At 39.4% G+C, this 21,022-nt stretch overlaps 1 protein-coding gene across 2 annotated transcripts in view; it reads right to left on the minus strand.

Annotated features, from left to right (window-relative positions):
- The window catches only part of ZNF236 (zinc finger protein 236), a 192,347-nt gene that overhangs the window by 133,099 nt on the left and 38,226 nt on the right, over nt 1-21,022 (minus strand). The window contains exons 6-11 of one of the 2 annotated variants that reach the window (XM_088475911.1): nt 15,463-15,635; nt 10,976-11,122; nt 8,472-8,543; nt 3,508-3,711; nt 920-1,133; nt 386-664 (exon numbers count right to left, since the gene is read on the minus strand). In XM_088475911.1, coding sequence (XP_088332037.1) covers nt 386-664; nt 920-1,133; nt 3,508-3,711; nt 8,472-8,543; nt 10,976-11,122; nt 15,463-15,635 — 1,089 coding nt within the window. Of the gene's footprint in view, nt 1-385; nt 665-919; nt 1,134-3,507; nt 3,715-8,471; nt 8,544-10,975; nt 11,123-15,462; nt 15,636-21,022 lie in introns of both variants that reach the window. The other variant, XM_088475912.1, reaches the window with a different exon arrangement.

Below are 21,022 nucleotides of genomic sequence, written 5' to 3' on the forward strand. Positions count from 1 at the left end.
AATTTATATATACACAATAACCCAGAGGCACTCCTAGTGTCTCAGTTCCCCATCTTCTCATGATAAAGAATATGTGGACAGTTTGGGCATTGACCGAGAGTGGACAGTTGCTGAAGGAGGCTGATCAGTTGCCTACTCCAACATAACAACTGTATTGCTTAAATACAACATCATCCAGGCTGTAATGTTCAGAGACTACAGGGATTGGAGATGGCAAAGTAACTCAGTAGCTGCAGGAGCCCTGAGGATAAGACCACCCAGCTCTTGTACCAGTTGGGAGAGTGGGTGTTAGGTAAAAGTATAAAGGAGACTGGAGTTCTCCTTTACAAGTTGTGACGTTTTCTTACCAATAAAACACAGAGAATAGTCACATCAATTTACTTACCAGTGTGCAGACGGATATGAACCTTTAAACTTCCAGAGGTAGAAAAACACTTCATGCAGAAGTCACACTTAAAAGCTTTAATACCGGTGTGAGTCTTTATGTGAGCAGTGAGGGTGCTTTTCACAGCGAATGCCCTAAAGCATTGCAGACACTTGAATGGCTTCTCATGTGTATGAATACGAATGTGCCGAACCAAGTCACTAGGCTTCTTAAATTCCTTAGCACAATATGTACAAACATGCCACCGAACACCACTTTCTTCCCTGATCGAACCTGAAACTAAATATTCCTTATAAAGCATTTGTTGAAACAAGATGAACAATAATTAAAAAAAATAAATAATAAAAAAAAACACTTGACTGTATCAAAAAGCACAATAATTGGGGATTTTATTGAAATTATGAATTAGGGTTCATCAAAAATATCTGGTGTCATAAACTGTTTAGTGGGGACAGAAGTGTTATATGACACGATACAAAAGTGTGAAACTAATATTTTAAGATAAAAAGTAATTTAAAAAAACAAAAGTGTTACCAGGTGTAAATGCAGATTTTTTCTTAAAGATTCTTTTTTCGGATTTCTCCATTTTATCTTGATCTTCTTGCTCTATCGTGGGCCCTTCATCATTACATTCCATTTGATCATTTGAAAGACATTCAATTTCTTGAATCGTTGCCTTGGCCTGACTGGGGTCACTAGGGAGTGGAGCAACTGGGATCGATGATAGTCCACTGTTTTCAAGAGCTTGCTGTCATCAAAAACAATGTCATGTGATCAGTCAATTTGCCCCATTGTACTAATACAGAAGCAGTAAAAGGACTACTAACCATACAATTTAAGTTTGTTTAAATAAAAATGCCACCAATAATATTTTAAAAAAAATGTAAAGTTTCTAGATTTTAGATGTACAGTGGATATTTGAAAAAATTTGTGATAAACAGCAGATTATCGGTAAATAAACCTAATGAACACTGCCAGTAGTGTATAGTTTTCATTCAGGTGAACAGCGATCGTAAATGTGAACATTTAATGTCTGTATTCTGATATTTTGAATAAAAATTATTATCTATACAGCACCTGTTTACAAATAGGACTCAAAGCACCTTACAGATGTGTCAACATACACCTCCCTGAAATCGCACCAAATACTGTAGCCCCGTTTGGTGCACCACAGACTTTGGGATTTAGCCGCACCAAGCATCGCCAGAGACTTTCTCACAAAATATGCATCTTATTCGCATCACTAATGCGACAAAGGTACAATGCACGGATACCCTGAATACAGACGATGGCATTTAATGCACTTATGTGTGCAACTTAGTCGCTGATCTGGGTAAAAAAGGCAAAAGTCAGAGGTCCAATACGAAAAGTCCATGCAATACACCTCATACATTATGTTTAATCTGCAACTTTATACCAATTCCTTTGTGACAAAAATACAAACCCTAAGCACCCATTCTACTATAATCAAATTTATATGCGGCTATGATGCAAATAGGATAAAATTTAAGAAAAAGTACTTAAAGTACAGGAATTGCTAACCGTGGAGAAGCATCTAAGTTGTGCCAGGCATCTGGCACAATATGCATGACGCAAAAAGGATAAGTGTATGAGGACACATCTGTGCATATTAGCAGGGCATGAGGAGCCATAATGGGCACGTGCAGTTCCTCATCTATGTAATCATTCACAACTTGGACTTACAGTCTAAATTCAAATTCTTTTGTAAGGAACCATTATCCTAACAGCATGTATTTATGGGGAAATCAGATATGTAAACTTCACACATGGCTAGAAACAAACCCATGACCCCAACTCTGTGAGGCAGCAAAGCTAACCACTGTGCAACTATGCTAAGCTTAAGAATAGCTATTTTATACATTAGAAAAAAAAAGATTAGATTTAACAAATCAAGACTGAATGTTTACAGAAAATGGAATAAAATCATACACAATAATAAGCAAAGGGAAGATTAGGGATTCCCATAATTAATATTCATCATCGATATTTATTTGTAAGACACCACAAATTCCAAAGCATCGTACAGTCACTAATATAGCGAAGGGTAATATCAATACAAGAATTATATACGAAAATAAGAATAATGCATGAGTACAATTAGGCATAACAACATACTAACTGCATTCTAGTCTCTTGCAATTCCATAATGTTCAAATGATATGCAGATAAAGTTATGCTAGTCAGGTTTAATAGTGGGTTAAGTGGTGCTCAGATATGGATTAGGAGCGACCAGTCATTTATTTATGTAGTGACAGCATAGTCCGTTACGCCGTACATGTGAGAACACAGTAATAAGACAAGACTGGGTATTAGCAGACAGACAGAAGTAAGTGGGTAAGTTATATTTTTTTTTTTATCTGGAAAATATTAGTATGACGAACGAAAAGCACATTCATGCAAGTTGTATCTCTACACTCACCTGTATAATGTATGTGTGTATTCTCACACCTCCAGCAACATCCCATGTCTCTCTCGTCACTATTGTGGTAGTTCCCCTGCCCTACCACAAATGTATTACTTACAGTGACCTCAGGCCATAACTGAAAATGGATTCTGAGAAGTTAATGTCAAAATGCTGGGCAGCAAATATATGGAAATTAGACAGGAGACATACTGAGAATACCCAGGAAAGGATAGATCCAGATATAATGGCAGAGTTGACAGAAAATTAAAATTTGGACCACTCAGAAGGTGACTTAGTAGATAGATGGTCCAGTGCTTTCTGAAGCCCGAACGATATGGATCACAAACATATCCTGCTGCACATTATTTTGGGACACTAGAAAGCACCCCATGCTTAATGGTCAGTATGACTAAGCCATGGGGAAAACACACTGATTTAAAAAGAAATGGCAACTGTTCATTGATGACATCGGGCACACAGTCATGGCGTGCAATGGTCTTCTCCCATAGTCACTGAAAAACAATGTAGGGACACGTGGCGCGTGGGTGAGAGGGTGAATAGAGCGGTCAGTTTGTAATATATTAATGATAGACCCATGGAATTTTGTTAGGGAAATTAGTTTTGTTTTTTGTCCACTATACAATGGAGAAGAAGTGTTTTTATTTGGAGACAAAATACCTTGCATGTGTACACTCACCTGTAAAATGTCTCGGTTAACACCCACTGCAATATTCAGTTGTTGTCCAGATTGCGGATTCTGGTGATTGTCTACAGGCACTGGCTCAGACAGCTCTAGGAGCTGCTGGATAACATCTGTCACAGCTGGTTGCTGCCCTTGTTGTCCAGAAGCTGAGGAGTTTGTCGCGTCTGTTTGAGCTGGCACAGGATGAAAAACTACTGCCTGCTGGACAGAAAGATCACTGATCATCATTCTACTTCCACAGTTTTAACAGAAAATAAGGAGAGAAAAATAGGGATGCAGGTGACATACAAATCTATTTATAATTAAGGCCTTGCAAATTAATCCTGTTCCATAAGTAATACAGACAGTAATATGCAGTATGTTATGTAAGGCCTAGTTAAAGACTGAAGACACTTGTGTAGGAGCTGGCAAAGGCAATGACTGCCTGGCTCGTCAGCACAGCCCATTTCATTTCTAGATTACTTTGATTTGATCTCGGTGTGACTTTTGCTTTTCAGGTCTTTCAAATTACATCCTTTTGTCAGACTACAGGGAGGCTGTCCCATGTGTCTACCCAATGTGCCAGAAATAAGTAATTTAGTTCCAGTTCCGCTCAGTCAACAAGATGTAACTGCAAAAACCGAGGAGAAAGTGTAATGTGATTTGAAATTTAGAAAGAATGAACACAGTGCAGATTCATCAAATGCAGGTGCATTAATTATGATCTTTCCAGTGTGATTTACTAGCAATACATTGAACTCATACGCTGATCAGCCATAACATTAATACCACCTGACTAATATTGTGTATGTCCCTCTAATGCCACCAAAACATCTCTGACCCATCGAAGCATTTGCTCCACAAGACTTTGACAGTGTCCTGTGGCATCTTGCACAAAGACTTACGTTAAGCATCAGATCCTTAAGTCCTGTAAGTTGGCGAGGTGGGGCCTGTTTTTCCAGCACATCAAACAGATGCTCGTTCGAATTGAGATCTGGGGAATTTGGGGAAGTCAACATCCTGAACTCTTGGTCATATTCCTCAAACCATTCCTGAACAATTTTTGTAGTGCAGCAGGGTGTATTGTCCTGCCGAAAGAGGCCACTGCAATCAGGGAATACCGTTGCCATGATGGGGTGTACTTGGTTTGCAATAATGTTTAGGTAGTTGGTACATGTCAAAGTAACATCCACATGAATGGCAGGACTCAAGGCTTCATAGCAGAACATTGCCCAGATCAGCACACTGCCTCCGTCAGCTTGCCTTCTTCCCAGTGCATCTCGGTCACATCTCTTCCCCTGGTAATTGACGCTGACTCACCCGGCCTGTTAACATGATCTAAAAAAAAACGTGATTCATTAGACCAGGCCACCTTCTTACGCTGCTCCATGGTCCAGTTTTGAGGCTCACTTGCCCATTGTAGGCGTTTTCGGCGGAGGACATAGGTCAGCATAGACACCCTCACCGGTCTGCAGCTACACAGCATTCTGCGATGCAGTGTGTTTTCGGACACCTTTCTATCATAGCCAGCATTATCTTTTTCAGCACTTTGTGCTACAGTAGTTCTACTGTGGGATAGGACCAGATGGGCTAACCTTCACTCCCCACACGCATGAGTGAGCATTGGGCAGCCATGACCCTTTCGTCGGTTCACTGGTTGTCCTTCCTTGGACCACTTTTGGTAGGTACTAATCACTGAATACAAGGAACACCCACCAAGAATGTGCAAAGTGCTCACCTGTGTTGGCAGGACAGGTAGAGTGCCCATGGAGTTAGTAGGAGGGGGGTTTGGATAGGCCACGGATATGTGCGTGCGTGTGGGGGGTTGGTGAGGTGTGGGTGGGGAGTGTATGAATGAAGGGTGGGGTACTGTGCGAGTAATGCAATGGGAAATGGTGTTCAGGTGTATGATGGGGTATGTGAGTGTGTCATGGGGCTCTTGAGAATTGTAGTATGTGTGACAGTATGTTGGTGGTGTACAGGATTTGTATGTGAAAGCTTCTCTATTCGATTAACTCCACGGGCGCGTGAGGTCTGGCTCGCCTAATGGCTAGTGGTGCTGACCGGCGGCAGTGGACAAATGGTGAGAATAAAACGTCTCCCAGTGGCGACGGTTGGCATTGTAGGAGGAGTAGTGAGCTGTTGATTGGGCACCTATGTCTCCAATGTGTTTCTGCTCCATGGAGTCTTTTTCAAGGAGGTGCCATCAAAATTTGGCCCTTGTCAAAGTCTCTCAGATCCTTACGCTTGCCCATTTTTCCTGCTTCCAACACATCAACTTCAAGAACTGACTGTTCACATGGTGCCTAATATACACAACCCCTTGACAATTGCCATTATAACGAGATAATCAATGTTATTCACTTCACCGGTCAGTGGTTTTAATGTTATAGCTAATCAGTGTACGCATTATATTTTTGGGAGGCTGGAAAACCCTTTAAGGCAATCGTTCCCAAACTGGGTACCGTGGCACCATGGGGTGCCTCAGGATGGTGGTCCAGTACCAAATAAAATAATTTTTAGTCAGGGTGATAGGCAAAACCAGTGCTAATGGCTGTGAATTAATAAATATGTGGACAAAAAGATGCACAGCCGTGTCAACCACCACATAATAACTGAACCTAAGGGTGACATAAGCACAATTTACTGCATTTAAATGTAGCAGAATTTCTCAATAAGATACTTTTGGCCTAGGGGTGCCATGGAAAAAAATGCTGATACTCTAAGGTGCCGTGATTCGAAAAAGTTTGGGAACCACTGCTTTAAGGCCATTCAATGTTTTCAGTGAACTGTAGCATACCACTCTAATTTTTAAAGAACTCTATCCTGTAAATTAACAGCATATAATATAATGTCCTGTGATCTGTGTTATTTTTTTTTTTATTACATTTTATTTAATGGATGAGAGGTGATATGTAAATGACCTACGCAGAGGGTCATAATGCAAAAGAGATAACAATAATCGCAAACAGTACATAATAAGCATCATGAGATGGTTTGCAATGTAAGAAATTACATCACATTGTTAAGACTCATCCGGATGTATTTTTTGTGAAGACAGAAAGTAAAGAAGAGAAAATAGTTAACGAGAAGAGTAAAATGAAAAAATTGAGTGGCGGCCCCTGTGATCTGTATGTTGTGTGGGAAACATGTGCATTTATATCAGGCCTGGACAATCATTGGCTCTACAGGTGTTGTGAAACTGCCTACCCCAGCATGCTGTGCCAGTTGACAGCTGGCAAGGTGTGTTGATACTTGTAACACCTGCAGAACCACAGGTTGTCCAGGCTTGATCTTTATGCATGCAGTTCAAAGGGGTGGACTGAATCCTGCTCAGCGCATAAAAATGTGCAAGTGCACAGGAAAGCCAACACAATAACTTTTACCTTCTGACAAGATTTAGCTAAATAGTTCAGTTCGTGAGCAGCAAATATACCAATATCTGCGTTTAAATTGGACCCCAAAATCTAGATTCTCCTTTCCTCAAGAAAAACATATAATTGCTATTTTTCCATTTATTTACTCTGCTCAAAAGAAAAAACACTTTTTTTCATGCACTATCATCTTGAAATGATGTGCAATGTCTCTTACAAAGAGGTGTTACTTAAAAGTTGCACCAAAACCAATCCCTACTGTAAATATTTAGCAACTTGTCTGGTTTAATTACATTTCACAAATATCTTCTACGAATCTACAGAACTTTACACTATTCCAACCATCACCTGACTGGTAAAAGTTCAGATATATTTTATAGACCACTATATTCATTGAAATATCTGCACTTCCTAAAGGTGACATACGTGCTGTGAAATTTATAATATGAATGTACAGTAGTTTGTGCTCTTTATTGTACCACAGTACATGACATCATAATCTTCAGATGTATACCATATTGGAAAAATGTTTAAATAAGAGTAAGGAACAGAGGCAGATTTTACCTAGTATAGTCCGCCACTTCAGTCCATGACTGCACTGACATCCCATTGGAAGCGCTACCTGCCAGTCACACACAGGACAGGTAGCCCCAGGAGGAGGCGTTGTGTCCCCCTCGGACTGCCAGTCTGGGCTGCGATTAGCAGTGAAAGCCAATGCAGTCCCTAGAAGCCGGTGTTTTGCGCATGGGCAGCCCCACCGCCGTTGTGCGCATGCTCTGTACCTGGCACCTGCCAGATCCATTGCACAGGCGCCGGAATCCGTCCGGCTGGACAGGCAGCAACAGCCCCATTCATGCAAGAGGGTAACAGCCACTGGTAAGGAATGCTATTAATAACACTGAATGGAAGTGGTTAGTTCTGGTTTCTAAAGAACTATTTGATCTGAAAAAATATTTTCTTTTATCAACGTTTACTGAGTTTTTCCTGCACGGTTTTTGTGTTAATGGTGTAATCACCGAATTTAGTCGGAAGCTGGGTCCCTACAGCACAAAAGTCACAGGTCATCTAAAATACAATACGCATCTGAGCAAGATTGCTAACAAACAAACTAAATAATAACAACAAGAATTGGATAAGACATCATTATTTAAATGCAATTAATCCTAAATTAAGTTCATTTTTATGGTATAGTTTAACTGCTAATTTAAATGTGTACAATTTTTGAATAATGTGTTCCAAGTTAAACATATACAATACTGTTACACAAAGAATAAAAATAAATAAGGTGGAATTTACTATTAAGAGTATAAAGAAAACTTGAAAAAGAGCTATTTAATTTCACTATTTTGCATGATTGCAAGCGGATCTGAATGCTCCTAGAAAGAATGGACTAGGCAAGTGACTGATTGTAATAGCTGCAAAAGACTAATCGCAGCACATACGTCTATTCTTATTAGATCTCGTAGAATGCAAAGTTAAAGATTTATAAACTTCCTTCTTTACACAACTCATAAAAGTGAAAGCAGGAAAAAGTAGTAAAATCACAATTTTAAAAATGTGCTTTTCTTTTTCAGCTCTCTTATTTAGTAAAAGGAGATCACCTACATTTTTCCACTTCTCATCAGGTGACTGTTGCAGAAGGTTTGTATCAGGCGTTGTTGGTGGTTGTGATGTATCCTTTAGAAGAGACAAAAATGTAAAAGTTATCGTAATAGCCTGTGACTTGCAAGTATCTGTATACGGAAGTTTTCAGCGATTTAGCCGGTAAAATTAAAGCAGCAATAATATAAATTGCAAAACCAGCTGCTTTAAAAGTATATAAATTAAATTGTCCAAATAGCTTGCAGGCTTACATTCCATAAATTTATTTTGCACAAATCATTACTTTAATATGACAAATTTTCTCTTACTATAGATTGTTTTTTTTTTGCTGTACTAATACATGCAAATTAAATGTCACCGTCCTCCTTTCTCTCTTTGTGCTTTTCTTTTAAAAACACACATGTGGCTGGTTAGATAAAGTCACTCTGCTAGTACCATATTATTGTCATGGGTTACAGCCTAAAAGTTGTACTTTCTGTAGGATAGTATAATAGTACAAAAAAGGAAACAAAATTAAGAAATAATAAAAATGTCACAAATCTATCTTTTTATGTCCAAAAAAAAAATTAGTCTTAGCTCATTAAGGTTACTACAATGTAACTGATAACATGAAAGTAAAGTAGGGCATTTCTTTGTTACATTAGAATTTTTTTAGATGCCACTAGACTCATTCACCACTCTATACTCCCATATGTAAATTATATTTTAATTACATTTCTACCCAAAATTAATATTATTCTGTGGGGGGCCTTTTGCCACATCATCCTTGATTCCTCCAAGATATTTGAAGTTCAACCTATATAAAACAGATGTTTCCCTAATGCCGCTCCATCAACTTTCCTGGTGTTTGCATGAGGTTATACAATATTGCACCGCCAGTGATATGCTTAGCCAATTGCCATGGAATCATCTTTGGACCTTTTTTTGGGCCACATTGAACAATACACCCTCCTTACACAGGATTCAATTAAATAATGTATCCACTCTTTAATAATATTAAACCAAAGCAACCATTATTAATCAATGATCTACTCAAAATACTCCTCTTTAGTATATCCTCAGTGCCATATCTGGACTCACACTTCTAGTATTTCCATTGCTGCTCACTATATGGAATTACTTTCATTGATTATACAGGAACACATAAATCACACAAAATACTAATACAATGGAGCCAGTATACAATGCTATATTCACTAGGGACTAGAATACAATACAGAGAATCTTCCCTGGTGGCCTATTGTGTAATGGAAACAATAGGTACTATTGCTGGTTGGCACAATACTGTAGAAAATAAACGCTATTCCCTTGTGGACCAGTGTACAATAAAACTATTTGCAAAAGAGATCATTCTTTAGTGACCAGTGCACAGCAGATCCCATACCCTTATGGCCAAGTAGACAATAGAGCTTATTTCCAAAGGCAGTACTCAGGTGGCAGAAACAGTGCTGGCTGAGAGCAGCTCTGCTTACTTTCCTCCTCTGAATGGAGGCAGCCAATCAGAGGACAGGAAATTAATTGCAATCAGCTAATAAAAAAGGCTTTACGTGCTTAGTAACCTGCCCTGTACTCTATTCCTTGACTTCAGAGTAGGAGACAAATCAAAGCTGCTGTTAGCAGGGATTGCTCTAATAGTTTTAGCTATAAATTGCAATACTGTATATGTGTTTTGCACTAGCTACAATCTACCCCAGGGCTGCAACTTGGGAGGGGGGATGGAGGTGCGCGTACGCTCCATTTGCCAGGCGCCAGCTCGGATTTTATTACCATCAGGTGCCCGGCTCCTTCCCTGCAGCGCAGCGGTAGCCGGAGGCTGGAGTTCTCTCCGGCTCCCCTCACATGGCACCATAGGAGAGACGTCATGATGTCTCTCCCATAGTTCCGAGGAGCAGACGGGTGGCCCGGACAGTGGCGGACGCAGGAGCGGGGTTTAAGGTAAGTATTGTTTTTTTTCCCTGTGCAAGCGGCACTAGAGGGAGCATTACTATGGGGGCATTACCTCAGGGGTCATTACTATAGGCTCACTGCTGAAGGGGGCATACTATAGGGGTACTGCTGCAGGGGGCATTACTATAGGGGAACTACTATAGGGGGCATTACTATAGGGGCACTGCTGCAGGGGGGGCATTATGTGTAAATGGCATTATGTGTAAAGGGCATTACAATATGTGGCATTATGTGTAAAGGGCATTACAATATGTGGCATTATGTGTAATATGTTTGTTCTGTCGATAATTGTAATTTTAATAAAATTGTTTGGATATTTGATGGTTTTATTTAAAAAACAATAACTAATATTTTTAAGGGATGGATTTAAAATTTGTCAGAAAAGGCCATTGTATGATGGGCGCGGGGGCGCCAAACTACTGTCTTGCCCCGGCTTACAAAAATCCTAGTTTCGGCCCGGTCTACCCATCTGTAAAAAGATACTAGATCTATACGACACAGATAATAAATGAAGACACTAAACGACATGCATTTAAAAGTTTCTGAACATTTAAACTTACTGTGGAAACTTGTGAATCTGGTCCAGTGGAGGATGGTGTAGTCTGTGACCCCAACACATGCATTTTGCTAATATGAGTATTGAGACTGCCAAGGCTCTTGAAAATGCAGCTACAATCTGTGCAGTGATATGTAACTCCATTCTTCACCTTTACATGTGAATAAAAGAAACAGAATCATGCTATGCAGAGAATAGCAAGCCAAGATGTTAAGTACTACATATAATAAGCCAAAAACAAGAAAAACAAATAAACATTGTTTCCGGCAAAAACTGAATAATTATGCTCTGGAAAATGACACAATTAGGGTGATATAAAATCTAAATAGTTTGCACAGTACAGAAAACTAACAAGTATTTTGGAACCAACAAGACTCTTTCAATCGCTCCATAATGTTGGTGCATATCTGTCAGCTTGGCTCGTTCTATCATATGGGAAAGTGTTATCCCAAAATAGTAGTATTACTGGAAAGGGTCTTAAATACTTCAATACCCACAAATCCTTTTTGCTGGGCCAGTTAATCTCAGGCTTACATATATAGATAAATCATTCCACATTATTAACACAAAATTGTGATATACAGTAGTGGAGACAAATTAGCAGCTCAATCCACAATATTGCAGCTGATGAGTATAGAGAATATTCTGTTGGAAATTAATAAAAATCTAAAAATGTAATTTAATCTTGGACCCCTACTTAAACTATAGTGTGCAGTGGTCATCTTCATCCATCCTCTGTTAGGAACTTAATATAAACATTTACTTTGCTTAAAGTGTTTGCATTCTAATCAATCCATGTAACTCAGACTTATTGATTCTATAAATCTTAATGTGGGACACTGAAGGTCAACCCAAAGGAGGCAGATTACCACTCCCTCACTGCCAAATTTTACCTTCCCATGTTATGCTAATAATTAGTATGTACTGTAACTGAATAATTGTATGATATCCATGGACATCATGGATGCTAACTTGCATGTTCTGAATAGTGAAGGACACCAACGACTTCTCATTTTACGGTCCAATCCCTACACTTTCAGTTTTGGGTTCTGCCTTTTGCCTAGCGACTGTTCCACAAGTATTCACAAAAATTATGGAGGTCATGGCTGATCTCTTGCAGTCTAGAGGGGTAATGATTGTCCCTTATCTGGATGATCTTTTGAACAAGGCAGAGTCTCTGTCATTATTTTGAGCACATTTCCAAGGCATAGCACAGACATGAGAGTCCCACTGTTGGCGCAACAACAAGAAATTCAACCTTGTCCCTATTCAGAGTCTGTTTTTATGGAGTCTGCTGTATGACAATCAACAGGAGAATGCTCCTTCCTGAGGACAAGATGGTCTCTTTATAAATACTTATAAGGTGTCTTTTGGAGATCAGATGGATGTCAGTGTATTTCTGCATAAAAGTCCTGGAAAAGATGGTTTCGACATTAAAAGTTGTGCAGTTGGCATAGTTCCCTTCACAGTGTACCAGTACAAACTTCACTCAAATGGAACAAGTCATAAAATCACTTGATCAAAATATATAATGGTCTATACCCAAAAATGAAATAGTCTGGTGTCTGAGGCATGGGGCGTGCCACTTGAAATTGGATAATTCTGATTACAGATGCCAGCTTGCAGGATTGGGGTTCCACGGTCTGTGGTCCCCAGTGACAGACAAGCTTCCTTTACATTCTCTAAAATTAAAGTTTTAAACACTATAGTTTAAGGTCACCTTCTATAGTGAGAAAAATCCATATAGATTGAGTCAGGCAATACCACTGCAATGGCATACATCAGGGAGTTGCTGGGTAGAACAAAATGGTTCAGTTACATCAGTCATGTTCAGATCAGTGGTAAAAATCTGGGAAGCCTATTACCAAAGTAGGGAAGTCCTGTTCCTGACAGTGTTCCCTAATCCAACAGACTGTGAATCAATGGGGTCAATCAGATGAGGATATGTTGGCATCACATGATGCCATGACTGTAACATGGAATTTGCCTGTAATTTTCTGGTTTACTTCACTGGTGATTCTTCTATGAATTCTGAAAATAATAAGGGCAAAAGGGTTCATATGCTGTTCTTAGCACTGAGATGGCCAAGATCGTCATGGTACTTGGACATTCTCAGGATGTCAGTAGGTCTGTCGTGTTACTGAAAGATAGACCCTCTTAAAGCGCTTTACCATCAGGGATTAGTCCAACCGGCTTTAATGGTGTGTCACAATGAAAAGGGGGCTACCCAATAGGGAGGTCTGAACTGGGTCTAGAGCCAAAAAACCTGTTTCAACAAAGATTTATTATAGAGAGTCCACAAAACTTGTCAGCTGGTGCTACATTTTTAAGTTAATTAATATGTCATTTTTTTGCACTTTGTAGGATGGCGCAAAGGGTTAAAGTTTAGTTCCTTGAGGTGTCATATTTCTGCTATCCAGAAAAGGGTAGCACTTATTCTGGAAATTGAGACTTTTTTGCATTATTATTATTATTAATCAGCATTGTTTATTTATATGGCGCCACAAGTGTTCCGCAGCGCCTTGGATAATACACATTGCTACATTGGTGTCCATAACACCCAAATAAGCAACAGAGCATAAGAAACCAAGTGTTAGGTGCCCTAGTGGGGAGTAAAAGTAGATGTAAATAAAGTAAGGAGAAGCACAAGAGGGTAGAGGGCCCTGCTCGCAAGAGCTCACATTGTAAAGGGAAGGGGCAGACAAACAGGTGTGACACAGATGGGGTAGACCGGGCGGAAGGAGCATGTAGCAGCAGGGTAGGATGAGAGCTCGAAGGCTTTGATGAAGTAGTGAGTCTTGAGATAACCCGTTTGAAGGATTGTAGAGATGTGGAGAGTCTGATGGGGAGAGGGAGAGAATTCCAAAGATGGGAAGCAGCACGGGCAAAATCTTGGAGGCGGGAGTGTAATCAGTTGGCACGAGAGCCGGCGTGCATTTGTTGAACGAAGAGGGCAGGAAGGAGAGTGAAGGGAGATGAGGCCAGAGATGTAAATGGGAGAGGGCTCTGTAAGTGAGGGTGAGATCCTTGAATTGGGTTCTGAAGGGGAAGGGGAGCCAGTGGAGGGCTTGTAGGAGAGGGGAGGCAGATGTAAAGCATTTGGAGAGAAAGAGGAGTCGAGCGGCAGCATTGAGGACAGACTGGAGAGGAGAAAGATCATCATGTATTCCTCTAGTAGTTTCTTGGTATTTGAATATAGTGTTGAAGGCAGTACAACATTCTACTTCTGAAGAAAGAAAATGTTTGTTTGTTTTCTCTTTGCCTTTTGAACAGCGCAGTGTGTGTCAGAGGTGGGAATACTATCTTGCAAATATACATTTTTAGTCTAGTATGAAGAAAAGCCATTGCTTCAAACATAATCTTTTCAACATTAGAAGATTTCCATTTCAAATATAAAGCTAGGCATTTTATTTAAAGGAAAAAGAGGGACCTCTTCACTCGGTTATAAGGCCCCAAAAATCTAGTACACTAGATATCAGGAAATTACATGAGTTTCTAATTTTTCTATAATGCTTACATGAGGGTTTGGCCTACATCCAGACAAACAATTGTTAATGGATTACTGCTGTGTTTCACCACACCTAAAATGTGGTAAGCAAACCTGTTCCATACAATGTGAAGGCCAGTCTTCCAAAATGGTGAGCCTCAGCAGAGAAGCCACATCGTCTCCGGTGCATACTAAAGTTGACAGATTAATTTTTTGTGCGTGTGAAGAAGACAGATTTGGACATTGGTGCTCTGCACTACAACTCTGTGATCATGCCAACCCAATGCTGAAGTTCTGGGACTTCCCCAAGGGTCTAGTGTTCCATTGGGCAACACTTTTAAGAGATGATGTGGTATCTTTTTCTCTTTCTCAGTTTTTGTCCTGCAGGGCTTAATTCGAGAAATAACAGAGTGTCCACTAGAATAGGGGTATAAAAGAGAGGAGCAAAACACTTCTGAAATACTTCAAGTGTCAAAATCCTATAGGTCACTGAATGTTTTCCAATTCCCCCGTGGGAATCTGAAATGTGAATAAACACCATGGCTTCGATTCAGAGGTTAATGTAAAATTGCGACTTTTGTATACACACAAAAAAATAGGTTCAAGCAGTTACATTTCTGCGGTTGTATTTCCAGCTGCATTTAGATTACAATGCGTCCAAATTTAAATCTAGTGTATACATACAGTGCAAAAATGGAGCCATCATCATTTTGAACTCCGACGCCTATCGGAAATACAGATACACCTCTAAAAAAGGCATCTGTTAAAGGCACAAAGTATCATGCTCTATTTTGTTGTTCCCCTTCAACATCTGTGGCAAAGGTACAGGATTTAATAATTGCAAAATTGACATCTGCCAGGATCAAATACAGTTCCTGTGTACCAGGGCAGCATAATGACAAACATTTTCCCACTCACTACTCATTATTCCTATCATTTCCTGCTGACACTTTCAATAGATCACAGGCTGAAAATAGACAGAAGCTGGTTGGTTATGTGTTTACCTCTGAATGAACCCGTTGTATGTGAGACTGAAGATTGCCCTTCTGAGAAAAGGCTGCTGGACAGAAAGCACAGGCATGAGGCTTTTCCCCTGTGTGTTTGACCATATGGGTTACCAGTGCCCCCTTTTGGTTAAAAGCTTTTCCGCAGAGATTACATTTGAAGGGTCTTTCACCTGAAACAACATGCCAAATTAGACAGTCTTTATATAAATTGACAGCAACAATCTGTATTTGTCACAATAAATATAAACCACTAGTGGAAATAACAAATGAAGTTTATTGGTGTGAATTTATCATATTGGAGTATTATATGATAGTTATTTATGAAACTACTAATAACAGATTTATAAATGTGTGCCTTATGCTGGATACACACCGACAAATAGATTGGCTGATCAATTGATCAAACACTTGCTGCAGAAATCGTACACTTGCTGCAGAGGCCACGGGTAGGGGGGGCGGGAATTCGCCCCCCGGCCAGCCGGACCCACGACCAGAAGATGGTTGTTCAGTGCGTATGAACAACCATCATCTGCAGATGTATCTGTTAAGTGTGTACCCAGCTTGAGAGTGTCAAAATAGCAATGACTGCAGGGGTGCAGGCGTCTGCTACTTTTGCTGGGCCTTCAGTTAGATGCGCACTAGGGGCCTAATTCAGAGATGGACAAAACTGCAGAGCCGCACACAAGCAGCTGTGCAAATATGTTCATCTAAAATGCTAATGCAGTGGGAGGTGGCTGCAGGAAATAGACACCTCCTTGCTGCATATGCGATCCCAGCGATGCGACCAAGGTAGCAGTCTGGGATCACCATTGCAATCATCGCCCTTTGGCCAGGCCACAGAAGCTGAAGTTTATCGCAGTCTGGCCGGGTCCTGGTTACTTGCGAGGCCAAAAAATCTGCGTCCGATGCAAAACCTGGCCTCATCCCTCCTGGAAAACAGGGGCGTTTCCGGGAACTATGGCCAGCAACACCCCCGCTCCGCCCCCCAAACACCGCAGCATGTTAATCATGCTGCAGCTTGAGGGGGTCTGCAAGAGAGATCGCAGTACCCATTCTGAACTTGCGCAGACCCGAAAACATTAGCGTACATCTCTGAATCAGGCCCTAGGTGCTATTGCTGATCTTCTGGTTGTGCCCATACACAAAAAAGAAAAAAATTCTTAGGTAGAAAAAGATATTTAAAAAAAAGTTTCAAGATCTGAAGAAAACACATTTTGCCATAGTAACTGAATTTGTAGGAGTATTTATGCTCTGCAAGTAAACTTAATCTTGACACCAGTGAGCTGGAGGAGATTGTGCATCTGGCTAGAGTTTTAGAGGGGAATTCAATATGAAACGTAAACTTCGCTGTTGAAGTTTACGTTTCATATCGAAGCTTTTACCTGGGATAAAGTATCGGGCGCGCGCCCGCTTATCCCCGTATTCAATATGAATCTAACGAAAACGGGAGCCTGCGAAGTGGGATTTGCATAAAGTTACGAAATTTCCCTTAAAAAAATTGTAGGACCCCCCTAAAGTTGTAAGAACATGGGGGATCACTATGGGTATCCCCGTTTTAGCCTGCAAATGAAAGTCGGGGATTTAAATAGCCGCAGCAGGTGTTTTTTTCCCGACATTGAAGAAGTGATGCAGAAGAGCACTTAGGTTATTTTTTTCATTTTTTTAAGTGGTCCCATCAAATTTGGGGTACATGAAAATGGGTACTAGCATATTTTGATGTCCCTAAAGTAAGTTTTCAAAAATTCTGCATTTGTGCACCTGCCGCTATAAATCTATTCTAGAAAACATCTGCCGCATATTTGCTGAATAGCCCTGAACCTATTTCCGTATTGTTAAACAATTTTTTACCATTTTTTTTTTCACCCCAATTTTTAAATTATATTTTTAGGGGTGTCCCTATTTTTTTTTTGACACAGTTCTTTTTTAAATGTCGAATAGGGTTTCCTGTTGCACCAGATACCACATATGCCTATATGTATCAATATCGTTAACCCCACATAGATCACTATCTCTCATTCGGAAAAAGTGGGGGCGCTACCACGGACAATGTGTAGTACCACAGACTAATACAAAGAAGAAGGAAATGTCCATTGCGGTGCACTAATCAAAAAAATATGACATAAAATATAACTTATTAATTTATACATAATATAGGGGCTAAAAAGCGAAATATTTAAAAAGGAGATAATGGTGTGTGTAATGTGAATGAGTGTATTAATAAAAAAGTGTGCGCTCCTATTACACTATGTATCCTGATGTCAGTATCAATTGACTGGTTAACATATGTAATCCAGGATAGGTAAAGACCTGATCATCTTGTTACTATGATCCATGCATGGGAATATAATATAATCTATATCATATATAAATTAAGGTTAGCGTGATATGTGGGACCTTGTCCTCTTACAGATATATAATAGGGTATCTATATCCCAATGGAAGCTAAATCATTCCCACTACTATAGGCAGAATAATACTGTCCTCTAATATCATAACCCACGCTACCTAAATTGTATGATAAATTGGAGCGTGTGAGGATTGCCATTTCACTGTTAAAAATGGTGATAATGGAGGATAACTCTCCTATTAGTATTTATTAATAAGTTATCACCCAATTCTTATACATTGTTCGTGAGTTACTCCACATATGTACATAAATGTAAATGTAGTGTTGTTTTACTTCTAATATTAACGCTTGATTGTCTTTGCACATTAGTGATGTGATTCTTCTCTTTATCCTTCACTCTTACAGTGACAAGCTTCCATGCTTGTATCCTAAATATTCAGCCACATTTAGTATCTTGTGGCTTTTAATATAGATATATAAGATACTAAATGTGGCTGAATATTTAGGATACAAGCATGGAAGCTTGTCACTGTAAGAGTGAAGGATAAAGAGAAGAATCACATCACTAATGTGCAAAGACAATCAAGCGTTAATATTAGAAGTAAAACAACACTACATTTACATTTATGTACATATGTGGAGTAACTCACGAACAATGTATAAGAATTGGGTGATAACTTATTAATAAATACTAATAGGAGAGTTATCCTCCATTGTCACCATTTGGAACAGTGAAATGGCAATCCTCACACGCTCCAATTTATGATACAATTTAGGTAGCGTGGGTTATGATATTAGAGGACAGTATTATTCTGCCTATAGTTGTGGGAATGATTTAGCTTCCATTGGGATATAGATACCCTATTATATATCTGTAAGAGGACAAGGTCCCACATATCACGCTAACCTTAATTTATATATATATGATATAGATTATATTATATTCCCATGCATGGATCATAGTAACAAGATGATCAGGTCTTTACCTATCCTGGATTACATATGTTAACCAGTCAATTGATACTGACATCAGGATACATAGTGTAATAGGAGCGCACGCTTTTTTATTAATACACTCATTCACATTACACACACCATTATCCCCTTTTTAAATATTTCGCTTTTTAGTCCCTACATTATGTATAAATTAATAAAAGTTTATATTTTATGTCATATTTTTTTGATTAGTGCACCGCAATGGACATTTCCTTCTTCTTTTTTAAATGTCATTCCCAGGGGTGCAGGCTATTTTTTTTTAAGCCTGCACCCTTAAACCCCAATTCTGCACTTTTTTTCGCTACCTATTCAGTGGTGAAAAGTTATCCCCTTTTTTTTCAAAGACTTTTCGAACCTGCGAAAAGTATTTGAAATTGAACACAGTGTAAAACTAAAACCTGCGATAATGACGTCATAGGTGAGATATTAACGCAAAAAACGGAGTTTTCGCTCCATATTGAATTCCCCTATTAATGGGATAACCTTTTCATCCTGGTACACATTTATTATAGGTGCACAAATACAAACAAAAGCATTAAGAAATGCAAATGCAAACCAGAAACAAATATTGCCATCTCATTCTCATGAATTAGGACTAGGCTCAAACAAGCTAAATTTTAGGGAAAAATGGAAACTTTGTAATGTAGGGGGTGGACAAAAATGGATCATAGGTGAGAGATTTTTCTGAGACACTTCCTGAAGTGGAAACTTTATGAGGACAGAAAAAATAAGCACATTTAGGGAAAAAATGAAAAACACACACACAGAAGAATATGCTTAGATATGAATCTGATCCTAATGGTAAATTTCATTAAGGTGCAATTACACTGGACAGAGATGTAATTAGATTTGCCTGCTCTTCTTTTTTTTTACCATAATACTACATTAACAGCAATACTATTGGCTGGCACTTTGGGTGTGAGGAAGCATGAAAACTACGCAAATCACAAGTTTTTGACACTCCCATTTGCAGTTAAAGCATCTTTATCATCACATACTGACATAAAACCTTGCGGTATTCACAGTTTCTGGTTATATTTGTAAGACAATTTTTACTGTATAGGAATAAAATTAGGAAAAATATGAAATTAAAATCCTAAGCATGTAAATATAGATAAATGTGGCACAATTGTACAAATATACTCCCTACCTCTGGAACTCTCTCCCTCTCCCTATCAGACTCTCCACCTCTCTACAAATCTTCAAACAAGCTCTCAAGACTCACTACTTCATCAAAGCCTTCCAGCTCTCCTCATAATCTGCTGCTCCATGCTTCGTCCTCAATGTCTACCTTTTCTGTGTCACACCTGTCTGTCTGCCCTTCCCCTTTGAATGTAAGTTCTCACGAGCAGGGGCCTCTTCCCTAATGTACTTCTCCTTCCCTTACTCATACAATCATCTACTCCAAACTCCCCACAAGGGCACCTGACACTTGGTTGCTGACACCCTGCTTTGGAGTGTTATGATCGCTACTGCAGCAATGTTTATAAACTATGTCCTCGTCCTGCATTGTTTTGTACTGTAAGGGCTCAATCCTATTAGCTGCGATGATCTCGCCGGTGTGAGTCATTGTGGCAATGGCCGCACTTTATGGCAGCCCAGATTCGCTGAATGTTCTCGCAGCCCCATAGGGCTCCAGGCAAAATTCTGCGAATTCAGGCTTGGAGCGGGCCACGAAGGGTGCCAGGTGCCAGTCTGTTGCCGGCATTTTAACTCTGTTGTAATGGCAACTCGCACCCTTCGCACATAATAAAATTGACCCCTTAGTCGCTGTTGTCTTGTTTGCTCATTTGTTTATCTACTTGAGGTGCTGCTGAACCTTTGTGGGGCCACATAAATAAAGGATAATAATAATATGACCTATTAAACTAAATAAAAACTAACAAAAAAAAAAATTTAGACTATAGAAAAATCTGATCTTTTTTCCTTAAGATAAGGGTGACATCTAGTGTGATCTCCTAGAATTGCAAGCACGAGACCGTAAAACGCTGCTGCAGGAAAAGTCACTGGTTTAAGAGTTTAACGACTAACATATAATGTGTTTAAAAAACACTGTACAAAAAGATAGGACTCAAAGAAAGATTTTACAGGAATCATTAAGCGTACAATAATGCAAGTTACATATTGTGTAAATGGTTCAATTTAAAATTATTATATTTTAAAAACTTGAAGTGTAAAACCCCACAATATCAAGTTTTTGTTTCCATTTTATTT

Source organism: Taudactylus pleione, unplaced genomic scaffold (genome assembly GCF_031769625.1).
Source record: "Taudactylus pleione unplaced genomic scaffold, aTauple2 ptg000179l, whole genome shotgun sequence".
In the NCBI taxonomy this organism is placed as follows: Eukaryota; Metazoa; Chordata; class Amphibia; order Anura; family Myobatrachidae; genus Taudactylus; species Taudactylus pleione.